At 40.1% G+C, this 12,131-nt stretch overlaps 2 protein-coding genes and 1 long non-coding RNA gene across 4 annotated transcripts; 2 read left to right on the top strand and 1 right to left on the bottom strand.

Annotated features, from left to right (window-relative positions):
• The first annotated feature begins 119 nt into the window (after window positions 1-119).
• On the top strand, window positions 120-1,322 carry LOC103480994 (high affinity immunoglobulin gamma Fc receptor I-like). Its single transcript, XM_017310394.1, has 5 exons — window positions 120-215; window positions 295-597; window positions 671-919; window positions 989-1,135; window positions 1,231-1,322. Exons 1-5 carry the CDS (start codon window positions 185-187, stop codon window positions 1,305-1,307), a joined length of 807 nt encoding a protein of 268 aa, XP_017165883.1. The 5' UTR covers window positions 120-184; the 3' UTR covers window positions 1,308-1,322.
• Window positions 1,323-4,981: 3,659 nt separating this feature from the next.
• LOC103480974 (uncharacterized) lies at window positions 4,982-8,273 on the bottom strand. 2 transcript variants are annotated; one of them, XM_008436191.2, is made up of 4 exons: window positions 8,139-8,271; window positions 7,916-7,983; window positions 5,592-5,954; window positions 4,982-5,521 (listed from the first exon to the last, which is right to left on the bottom strand). In XM_008436191.2, exons 2-4 carry the CDS (start codon window positions 7,980-7,982, stop codon window positions 5,319-5,321), a joined length of 633 nt encoding a protein of 210 aa, XP_008434413.1. In that variant the 5' UTR covers window position 7,983; window positions 8,139-8,271; the 3' UTR covers window positions 4,982-5,318. The 2 variants fall into 2 exon arrangements, with proteins under 2 accessions (XP_008434413.1, XP_017165885.1); XM_017310396.1 differs by having other exon boundaries at window positions 7,916-8,273.
• On the top strand, window positions 5,896-7,909 carry LOC108167192 (uncharacterized). Its single transcript, XR_001777553.1, has 3 exons — window positions 5,896-5,983; window positions 6,631-6,800; window positions 6,904-7,909. It is a non-coding gene; the product is annotated as an uncharacterized LOC108167192 (long non-coding RNA).
• Window positions 8,274-12,131: the final 3,858 nt, after the last annotated feature.

Raw genomic sequence — 12,131 nt, forward strand, 5'->3', positions numbered from 1 at the left:
CCAGCAGCTGCTGCAGAAACTGACTTCAATGCAGTGAAAGTCTCTGATTCTTGTTTCTTTTCTGTCATTTTGCTGCTTCAGATTATTTCAGTTTCATCTGACAGGAAACCAAAGAGCAGAGAGGCTGAGAGTGTGAAGCCACACAGTTTATTTATTCTCTGACCTCAGATCATCAAGCAGCAGCATGGAGGAAACATCTCTACTGAGGCTGATCTGTAAGTACACGACTCATTTCACTCTGCTGACTTGATGGAGGACAAACTTCAAGCTGAGCTGAGACTCATTTCTCTGCAGCTCTGATCTCTCTGCTGAGCTGCRGCACAGCTGCTCTGACTGTGAGTCCCAGCAGATCTCAGTTCTTTGAAKRWGAATCAGTGACTCTGATCTGTGAGGATGRAAACATCTCTGATGGAGGRACTGTGAGGAGAAACACAAGCAGAGGAACCAGGAAGCCATGTGGAGATGGATGGGGGAGGAAAGACGGATCTACCTGCARCATCAGTTATGTTTTAGAAARGGACTCTGGTGTGTACTGGTGTGAGTCCACATCTGGATCCTCCCCCAGCAGCAGCAGCAGCATCCAGCTCTCTGTCTCTGGTAAGATCAGACTGTGGAGTTAGTGTTGCTGTGTGGAAATGGATGAAATGCTGTAGTTTGTCTCTGTGTTGAGGTGGATCAGTGATCCTGCAGAGTCCTGTCCTCCCTGTGATGGAGGGAGATGACGTCACTCTGAGCTGCAGAGCAAAGAGTCCAGCCCACAACCTCCCAGCTGCTTTCTATAAAGATGGCTCCTTCATTGGTGATGGACCATCAGGTCACATGACCCTCCTCCATGTCTCCAGCTCTGATGAAGGCCTCTACCAGTGCAGCATCAGCGGTCAGGATGGAGAGTCTCCATCCAGCTGGATCTGGGTCAAAGGTCAGCAGCTTCAGTTTCAGATCAAAACATTTTCTCTCCAACATTGATCTGATCAGATTCTCTCTGTAGAAAAATCTCCAACTTTAGCTCCGCCCACTTCTCCACCTCCTGCCTCCTCGTCCCTCCTGGTCAGGCTGCTCTGCCACCTGCTGGTCTTCTGTCCGTACTGCATCTCCTCTCTCCTCATGGTGTCTTTATATCGATGCAGAAGATCAGGTAAAGCTCTGAAACATCACTGGACTAAAAATTAATCAATCATCGACCTGATTGACATTTTTTGATAGTTTTTTTTCTTTAACTCACTCCGACAGGAAGTGACCTACCTGCCTTCGCTGATCAAGGATTGGATGATGATTATGATGATGTCACTACAGAGCATCTCTTCTGAACTATCATCTGATAGGAGATGATTCTGAAATGTTTGATCATGACGTCCCCAAAGTAAACCAGAAACAGAATAAATAAAGATTTGTTTTAAATTTAAACAGATTTAAAGTTGACCAAGTTAAAACACGTTATTTCATTATAATTTATTATTTTACCTGCTGATTGTCTTTTCTTCAGTAGGTTGATTGATTGATTGATTGATTGATTGATTGATTGATTGATTGAATTTCTTACTGAATGTTTTTGCTTCGTTTAGTTAATAAATTCTCAGATCGGGTCAAACATGTCAGCGATTGTTTGTTGTCCTTGAATTCATCCAGAGAAAATAACAAACGTGGCTCTTAGGAACTGTTGCTCCAATTCAACTAACTCATATTATTATTAATAATTTTATTATCAATGAGAATTATTAACTTCAAAAGCCAAATTTTGATTCTCATCAAATGTTTCATTTCAGTTAAACAAGAATCAGCTGAGCAAACATAAAAATGAGTTTAATAAATAAACTGCTCAGAAAATTCACTGCTGTTGACCAAACATAAAACGGATGTCATGAAGTTCATATTTCTGCAGAAAACAATGAATGAATCAAAAAGTATTTTATCTTAAAACCAACAAAAAGAAAAAATACATAAAATGTCTAAATCCAACAGGTCAAATAAAGACACATTTAAGAAATTAAGGCTCTTTGTATTAAAAGGTAATAATTAATTAACCCATTAAGGAGAAAAACTCAAGGAATAAACCATTAAAAATTACTTTGTTTTCTTTAAGAAAGACCAGAAACCTAAAACCCAACAGCAACGGAGCGACATCTTCAAACCACAAGCTGAACATTCGACCGTTTTTAACAAAAACCTCTGAACTAAACCCAAACCTGTTGGTGATCCGGTTCTCCAGATCACCAACAGGAGATCCAGTTCTCCTGTTGGTGATCCGGTTCTCCAGATCACCAACAGGAGAACCGGATCTCCTGTTGGTGATCCGGTCACAGCAGTGACCCGTAGCAGAACTTCGGGTCACTGCTGTGGTTCTGAGAGGAAAAACTCAAACGATGAAAGTCAAGAGAGTGAAAGTCGAGACGAGCGATTCTTCTTCTTCTTCTTCTTCTTCTGGTCGGGTTTTGATAATATTTCTGATCTGATTAATAACAAACCAAATGTTTGATTTAGAGAAAAACCAGCCGAGTTTAAATAAAGATAAAAAATCTGAGGAAGTTTTGAAAAGACGAGAAAAATGCAAAAGTTTAATTAGATAATTATTCTTCCTTTAAAAGTCTCTTTAGCTGTTCATGAAAAATGATTATAGTCAACAAAAGGCAAGCAGAAGAAAACCATCAGTGATGTTTTCAATCCCAACACTTTTACTGTGTCTCATTGTTTAAATACTTTATTTTGCCCAATCAGATGTTTGTTTCTGTAATACTCCTTTTAGCCACCAGAGGCCCTGAAATAAAACCACATGATAAATGAGCAAATCAAGTATTTGGTCAACAGGGTGGATTCTGGAAACTGATGTTTCATTTTCCAAATAAAATTAATCAAACTAAAAAAAGTCACAAAAAATAAAATAAAAGTACAGAATATGATTATTTTCTTTCTGTGGGTCATATAATGAGACTTCCATGTCTTTTGGTTTCAGATTTATTGTTAAAACAGATTTAAATAAACATACAAAGAGGATTTAATATCATATGACTGTGTACTTCTTCTCAAAGCTGAGTGATTTCCCCGTGTTTGTTATTGCAATACTCCTTTCTGCCACAAGGGGCGCAAGTCATGGAAATGCAAAGGTTTTACTGAAATAATTTAATCGTCGTCATTGTGTCCACATGTGATTAAAGAGATTGTTGGGAGGTACATTTTTCTTAAAAATACAAATTTAAAAATGTTATTTCCTAATAACAACAAATATAAAGAAATAGAGAAATAAAACATTCAATAATTTATTTTATTTTGAAAGTAAAAGGTCAAAGTTCACATAATTGCGTCTAATGGCAGACATACCAAATCTGATCTCTTTAGTTGTTTTCAATGAATTATTAAAACAGTTTTCTTTTGTAAATGAATAAAACATTTTCAAAATTCAGAAAGTCATTTTGTTCCTATTTATAGSTTTTTCACTCGTCTTTTATTAAAATATGTTTTATATTCATAAGAACCTTTTCACACATTTTTATTTCAGAAAACTTTAAGAAAACTAAATGGCCCATTTCAGAAAAATAATAAAAACAAACACCTGCCCTTCAGGGCTTCCATAAGAATGAAAAACTGTTTTTAATTAATCTTATTTTAACTGAGAAAGAAAATGTTGTTAGTTTAGTTTTACAGTATCGGTACGGTTTGTGGGCGGGAGTGAAATTTGATCAATAAATCTGATTTACAAACAACAAAAATGGTGGAAAATTATCAATGCAGCAATGTTAAAATTTAATACTTACTTTAAAAAGTAAATATGAAATTGTTTTAATTTTAATTAATTCATTTAGGACCAAAGGGAAGGAAAATCAGAGGCCAACATCAGGGGACCAAACAGAAAGCCCTGTGGAACACCGCCATGATGAATGGGCCGATTACATCACACTGGAGCTTCATGCTACGCTGGAGGCTAAGCTAACTGCAGAACCAGGCTTCAGTTTCAGATAAAGTATTAACGTGTTCAGATCCCAGCAGTAACCAAAGGAAATTGTCATTTAGATACCAGAAATATGAATAAACACAGAAAATAAATATGTTTTACCTTTAATAAGCAGGTTTAACCATCATTAAGATGCTTCAGCATCACGAGGAGGAAATCACATTTTTATCCCTGAGATCTGATCACCTACTCAGACATTTCACCAAACCCCAAAGCAAACGAACCAGCGAGCACAGAGATCCTCCAGGATCTGATGAGTCAGTTTGTTTAGCTCTCATTCACATCGACGCCAGAGCCAAAACACACTCCGCCCTCTGTAAACAGCAGGATGTCTGCTGGCCGGCTGGAGGCTTCGCTTACAGCCAGGAACAGGTTAAAGACAGAAACACCAGCCAGCATGAAACCTGCACCGTCTGCATTCACCCGTTTAGTATAACACTTAAAGAAAACTCTCTTAAACCCGTTTAAAAACCTCTTAATGCTAAATCATCACTTCTCTAACAATMAAAACAATAATTCACATAGTTTTCTCTTTTTTTCATCCCTTCAGCCACCAACAACAAGCAGACCTGACAGTAAAAGTGCTTCTGATTTCAATACGGTTAAAAATCTCCTCATCTAAAAAAAGGTTTTTATCAAGACGCAGCTAGTAAAGACACAAAACTCCCAGAATGCAAAGCGGTGCGACGCCTGCGCCCGTCCCCAATCCAAAGTAACAGAAGCATCTTGATGAAAAACGACGACAGAATCATTAAGAGAACCGTTTCTAATTTACCCTTCAACATGAAACGCTTGTCTGAACCAAATGTAGTAAAAAAAAAATCAAGTAGAGGAAAAACTCCGGAGAGCAGCGCCACCAAAACCCAGACTGGACTGGAAAAGCACAAAATGTTAACGAGTAGTTTTACTGGTTTGTACAGCAAATATCCTAGTAGAGCTGAAATAATAAAACCAACTCAGGGAAGTTTCAGCAGCTTGTTTTAGGTCAGACATTCCTTAATATTCATATATATTAATATAACTGAACTAGTTCTGTTTTTAAGTGAAATAATCTGCCAGCGGAATCAGTAGATTTTTAAAACCAACACTAAGAAACTATTGACTTAAAACAAGATTCTGTCTCAGTGATGCTCAAACCTCCTCAGGATCATTTAACGTCTTTAACAAACAGATAAAGTGAAATTATCCCAAAACAGCATCTCAACATCCAGAACCTGGAATTTAAATATCAGTTTGATGCTCTTCGTATAAAGTTGCTCGTTTAGCTCCAGGTGGAACTGGACTAAGAATATTTGGTCATATTTAGAGTTTGTGCGTCGCAGAGCGTTCCCCTCCACAGCCAACAGGAAGTTGTCAGAAGCACTTCCTCCTCGGGTCACTTGGAGGCGGATCTGTAGCTCGTCAACAGAAAAGACCTGAATAACTTGCATGTGGTCAGCGCCAGCAGAGGAACCGTCACGGCGACGACCGGCAGCAGGAAGGCCAGGTACTGCTGGACGTACGCATCTTCATCATCATCATCTTCTTCCTGGTTCCTGTTGAGCCAGGCGGCGCCGCCGTCGTCGTCCTGGAGTTGATCTGCAGACCAGAGTCAGCAGTGAAAATAAAACCAGAAGCGTCAGACCTGAGGGCTTCGGCCCGGACTCACTTTCTGGACCAACTCTCAGCTTGATGACCATGTTGGGCTCAGCGATCAGAACCGATCTCCTCTGGCGGCTCCCCACCGCCTGCACCACCCGGCACTCGTACACGCCGCTGTCGGCCGCCGAGGCGTTCCTCAGAACCAGAGACACCTGGCCCTCCTTCATCTCCCGGTCCAGCAGGTCGGCTCGCTCCCGGAAGGCCCGGTCCTGGAAGTCCGGGAAGAAGCGCTGTTCCCGGTACAGAATGATGTAGGACATCTTCTGGTCGGTCCGGCTCCACTCCAGGTATTTGATGGGGTCCTCCATGTTGGGGGCGCGGCACGGCAGGGTGACGGCCCGGCCTTCAACCACCCGGATGTGGATCTCAACTACCGGAGGCAGAAACAATGCATGCTGGGTAAAATACAGACCAACCACTTGATCACATAATGGATTAAAACAAATAAAACTTTCATGATTTATCGTTTTTCTCCGGTTGATAAAAGTTTTCAGTTTGGTGTTTTGGTCTCAACCAAATGATTTTTTTAAGCAAAATTTTGTTTTTACAGATTTAACAATTCATTCATTTATTTTGGGAATTTAAAAACGGCAACAAGAGCCAATGATCGCCGATCACCAATCATGCACTTTTTCACGAAAATCGGCCAATTATGATCGGCGGCCGATCGATCGGCACACCTCTAATATATATATTTAAAATGTCTTCCAGTTCAAGTGTTAAATGTTCATTAGATTTTAAAGTTTATTGATCTTTGAGAACGTTTTCTTATATTAATACGTCATTAACATTGTGTTACTGTAAATGGTCTCTAAAAAACATCTTTTATAGAAATCGGTGCCAAATGCAACTTGTATTTTCTAAATAGTTATGATGTAGTGTAGCGTATGCACTGTGTTTTCCAGCAACATTTTATAGCACAATCAAATAGCTATGTTAACATCAGTTATTATAAAAATGCTGCATATATGAAATTTAACATGTCGAAATTGGGCCACTGTCTCTTTAAAACCTCCTGCTCGTTCTGTTACCCCTTCAACAACCAGAGAAGCAGCTGCTATGATGAGCTCAGCAGCTCCACCAGGTGTTTGCTAAGTGATGCTGGCTAGTCTGAAGGAGCGCAGTGGGGAAGGGAGGGCTGCTCTGCGAGGCTGAAGCTCAGAAGTCCAAGAGGAGGAGCTGCAGAGTATTGACTGAGAGGGGCGTGATCAAAAATGTACGCCACACTTTTCAGTTCACAGTACGTAAACTGTTTTGTAAACAACCATATGAGGGTTTGGCTGCAGATTAACAGACATTTTTTTCCTGAAACATCCTAGAAGTTATTCCTTCATGCAGCTGGAAGTGAGAGCGACTCAGGAAGCTGATCTGTGGAGGAATCGGCCTCCAGAAACACGGAGCGGTGCTGGATTTCTAAGAAACATGGGAATGAGCAGCATGCAGACGAGAGACGTTCCTGGAAAAAACGATGAAATCTGTCTAACAGGAAGGTTCACCAACATGCACAAGCAGAAAAGGGAAGAGGAAGAGAGGAGCTTCGACGCTCCAGTTCAGGTTCAGACTGATGGAAATGTTTTTATCTTTCAGATAAATGTCAGAGAATATTCTAGGTTTAATATCAGAAGCTTATTCATTAAAAATCTATATTTTTCCTGCAAATTAAATTTTTTTTCTTGCAAATATGTGAAATTAATCTAGCAACCTTCTCTTTTGAGGCTGCGTTATTATTTTCTTTGATATCCAAAAGGCCTGATTCTCAAAATCTCACTGCTGTTCACTTTGATAAACAGTTTATTCATAAAATGTCCCTGCAAAGATACGTAACGTTCCGCAGTAAAACAATAAAAACTCTCCTGTTCTGCTTAATAGACTTCATTGATAATCTAAGCAATAAAAAAGTAACCTTTTCAAAGCAACTTTTTAATATAATGTCAAATTTGAACTTAAATTTTATTACATTACAACATGATACGGTGGTTATTTGAAAAAAATATGTTTGATATAAAACATAACTGAGAGAAACTCAAATTTGCTAAAATTTACATTTTAAAAAAATAGAATAAAAACTTTTAGATACTTGTTTATCAACAATAATTATTTTTTAAAATATTCCATGTTGGATTATAAACATGGATTGAACGTAATGCAGTGTAGAAAAAGGACAATAATAAAAAATCATCTTATTTTACACACTGCAGCAGCTGCGTCTCCTGTGCATTTACACGCGCTGACCACTAGGGGCAGCAGTGACGTTCTTCTGTGATTAAACGTTTATTTTCTGACTCAAACTTCGTTTTATTTACGGAGAACAAGAAAGAGTTGGACACTCACAGACTAAAGCTCCGGTCAGCTGGGATCCTGTCCAAACCAGGAAGAGGAAAAGCGCCAGGCGAGCCATCCTGACAAAACACACACACGTCAGATACGTCACACACACACACACACACACACGTCAGACAGGTGGCTCCTCGCTCCTGAACGCGACATCAGCTCAGATCTAAAGACAATGAAGCTTTAAAAGTTATAACCAATCGTTGTTTTCAGTCAAACTTACCTTTCTGCAACTATTTGTCTCCACCTGATGAAACCAGCCGGACAAGGTGTGGAGTGCACCTGCCGAGGGGGCGGAGCTTCTGCTGCGTTCACTGTCCGCTCAAAACTCTGAAGTTACACCGTCTTTCTTTGGAAATCTGAAAAATCTTTTATAAAAAGTATTTCACCTCCAAAATAATTGAGATAACAGAGATAAAGTCATAAAATCCTTTTATAATTTTTCACAATTTAACTCTTTAAATAGAAGAAAATACAGTTAACTCCCTAATAAACATGGACTTCAATTTAATGAGTCACCAGACTATAAATAATCTTTATTTGTTCGCTAAATGCTAAAAACCTCAACATTTCCTCTCCATTGGGCTCCTGAAGGAGGAACTTTAAAGGAGGGTTTGGTTTCTCCCTGGTTCCGTGAAGGCAGCATGGTGTGTGTGTGTGTGTGTGTGTGTGTGTGTGTGTGTGTGTGTGNGTGTGTGTGTGTGTGTGTGTGTGTGTGTGTGTGTGTGTGTGTGTGTGTGTGTGTGTGTGTGTGTGTGTGTGTGTGTGTGGTTATTGCAGTTTTCAGGGCTTGACAGACGCCGCACCCTCAGGTGAAGGCTGGCTTGTTTTTACCTGTGCGATGACGTCAGCAGTGCGGACTGTGATTTTATCTCAGGTGAAAGCAGGTAAGCAGAACATTACCTTCATAACATCATCAATCTAAAAGGTAAATTCCTATTTAAGTCTATTTTTATTTTTGTTTGACTTTATTTTAGCAGAACGGAGTAGAGTTGTTGTTTCCATGAGTGACCTGCAGAGGGCGCCGCAGAGCTGCTGCAGCCGCTGAATCAAGCTTGATTTTTCTTCTTCCAGCTGCGACCCAACTTCAGTTCGGTTGGACTAAACATGAAATATATCTACTCATTTGTGAGGTTTGACAGTTTTTAGTAAAATATAGACAGAAATGAGAGCAGTAAAAAGGCCTTTAAAATTAAAAACAAGAAAAAGGTGGAAAAAGTCTTTATAGATTAAGAAAATACCACAATGGATTTTATTTATCATTTTCTTGAAGCTCTTCATCCAGCAGGTTTTACTCTGTTTATTTGTGTTCATGTAGTTCTAGGTATGTGTGCACATAAGCAGCTAAATACAAATAAAAGAAAGAAAATGTGATCTATGCGCCTCTACTGTGGTTCTTGTTACTCCTACCATCTTTTATTTTATTCTTATGGTGCTGAACATGAAACAAACCAAACAGGATGTGAAAAATCTCTTATTTTACCATCTTAAGAGACTCCATCGTGGACAAGCAAAACAAAAGCAAAGAAATGAGAATTGGAATATTTAGATGAAAATGATGAACCACACAGTGTTGGAGCTGAAATACCATCTAAGGAGYTGTTTTTGCGAAAAGATTCTCGGCAGTTCTCCAGTTCAAACTGACCCAACTCCCTTCCTTCCATTTGTGTACAAAGTGCACAGATGGACTCAGAAGGAATGTGGTCTCGACGGATAGCATTAACAAATTGGTCTGTTTGGTAGTTCTGAGAAGGAGCAGATGATTAGGTCTGTTGAAAWCATGAGGTCTTATGTCCTTATTTGGACTCGTATTAAAGGTCGCCCAACAAACACTGGAGAAAAGCAGCTGAGAGTCTGTTGGCAGAAACAACACCCTTTCTCCATTGGTTGAAACCTTCCAATGAACACTCATGGAGACTTGAGGGTATAAAGACTGTTGAATTTGAGACTGAGGAGAGATTTTTGTTATGGAGGATTTTGTGTGTTGAACTGGCGAGACTGATTCCGTGGGTGTAATAAATCTCCGGCTCGTCTATGGCCTAGCAGCAAGAACTACGTCTCTGTGTATTATTTTCCTTACTTATATTTTTGAGAGTAGCCACCCTTCAATTCCTCAATAACAGCTGGCAGGAGGCGTTCAAACATTTAACCTTTCTCTCTGCATCCGGCAGGTTTTCACCGACTGCAGATGATCACTGCGGTCGTCTCCTTGGTGGTTCGGTTTTTACGTCAGGCGAACCGGAGCTTCTTTTATGTGTTGGTGTTCTGTACCTGTTTGTTTCCCCTCTGCTTCCTGCCTGCATGTCCACAGGCCACATCCAATCACTGCCCTCATCAGCAGGCACCGTCATGACGTTGCTATGACGACAGGTTCGTCTTTTAGGGGAACCAAACTGCATTCAGTTCGACTCTACGCTGCAGAAACGCTGATGAAGGAACGAGCCAAGTTACATGAGTCTAAAAGCTCCCATCTCTTCAAAGTGACGTTTTCTATGCAACATATATCTATGATAGGACAGCTTAGCTACATCTAGGGTTTCATAGAGTGCTTAAGCTTTTGACCAAATCTGGACAATCACATTGACCTGAATCATAAAGGATTGGACTCTTCCTGCTTTTCATTGGGAGGAAAGAAAACTGAAATGTTTTACTGAATCTTTTTCATCTGATTCTGTCTGAAACCAAAACCAGAAGCTTACCTGGTGAGATCAGCACCTGTCTTTGACCCTGAAAGCCACCGACTTTATGTCCGGCTGGGTCTCAACTGGTCTCGGCGAGTGGTTCCTCCAGAGGAGAGGTTCTGGGTCATGATGGCGTTCCTGTCGACGGTTTGGCTGTTGTTGGTCTGCAAACACAAACATTAACTCCGTACCAAGATGTGACCTGTGAACGTCGCCTCCACATCAAGATCCCGAAGCAGAGCGGGATCCCACCGTGACCTCAGTCCCACAGAGGTCGGTGCTGTTGAAGCTGAAGGTCACCATGTGGGTCTGCTGGCCCATCTGACCTCTGCAGGTCGGTTCTTTGAGCTGCAGGACAGAGTAGTCAATGCCTTTGTCCTCCAGGAGACACCCAACCAGAGAGAGAGAGAGAGAGAGAGAAGCAGAGCTCTGCCTGCGGAGCGGAAGGTCACCTGGAGGTCACAGAAGTTACACAGTAACACTCAAAAACCACTCGGTATTCGTTCTTGTACTTGCACACCTTTTGTTGCCGTGGCAACCGACTGACAACAGCACCACTGGCTGACAAGAGCGGAAATCACGTTCAAGTGACTCAGGAATCAATGACAAAAAAAAACATACAAACAGTTCCCACACTGAAGAACAGAACATTCAGTTCGTTAGTTTTATGTTTTCATTTTCCCTCGAGGTGAGCGCCGGCTGACCGCTGAGTGACCGCAAACCGATGATCTACGAAACACCACCACAGATGAATGGAGGTTGTTTTGCATCCTGTAAGTTTTTATTTCAGGTGAAATATCATAAATGAACATGAACTAAAATCAAGTTGAAGCTCAGGAGAGAAGTCCCAACTCTAAGAGCTGAACTATGAACATGAATCAGTTCAAAGGAACTGAACTTGGAACGAGGATGGACTGGTACAACTGACTGGGTGTGAAGACTGTTTAAATTTTAAATACAAGTTTGTATTGTTTGGGCTTAATGTTGATGTTTTAAAGAGGTCCAGTTAAAATCCAGACTTGATGTTATCCGAAAAGATCAGAGCGATAATTGTGATTATTGGTTTATTAATAGTTACATGTTGTATGAATAAATTAAACCCGTATTTGTGCTGTATTTCTATTGTTTCATCAGTTCTGATTAAACAAACCCTTTCTTAAATAAAACTTCAAATCTGCCAGTAGTATTAATAATTTTTAACTTTAGATTAACATTGTGATGAAAGCAGGAAGCAGTTTCAGCAGAACCGCCTTAAAATCTACACAAATGTGAGCAATTTTCTTACATTTTTGTCATTAAGATCAAGTACCTCTTTCTTAAATTCATGGAATCTGAATAGTGCGTATGGCAGGTTAGCTCAGCTGGTTATAGCTTGCTAGCCAATTTAACTCTATTATCTTAATAAAATCAACAGAAACAAAATGCAGGAAAATCAGATATTTCTAATTTTGAAAAACATTAGACCAGTGGTTCTTAACCTTTTTGGGGTACCGAACCCCCCAGTTTCATATGCGCATTCACCGAACCCTTCTTAT

This window comes from Poecilia reticulata, linkage group LG18 (assembly GCF_000633615.1).
Source record: "Poecilia reticulata strain Guanapo linkage group LG18, Guppy_female_1.0+MT, whole genome shotgun sequence".
NCBI classification, from domain to species: Eukaryota; Metazoa; Chordata; class Actinopteri; order Cyprinodontiformes; family Poeciliidae; genus Poecilia; species Poecilia reticulata.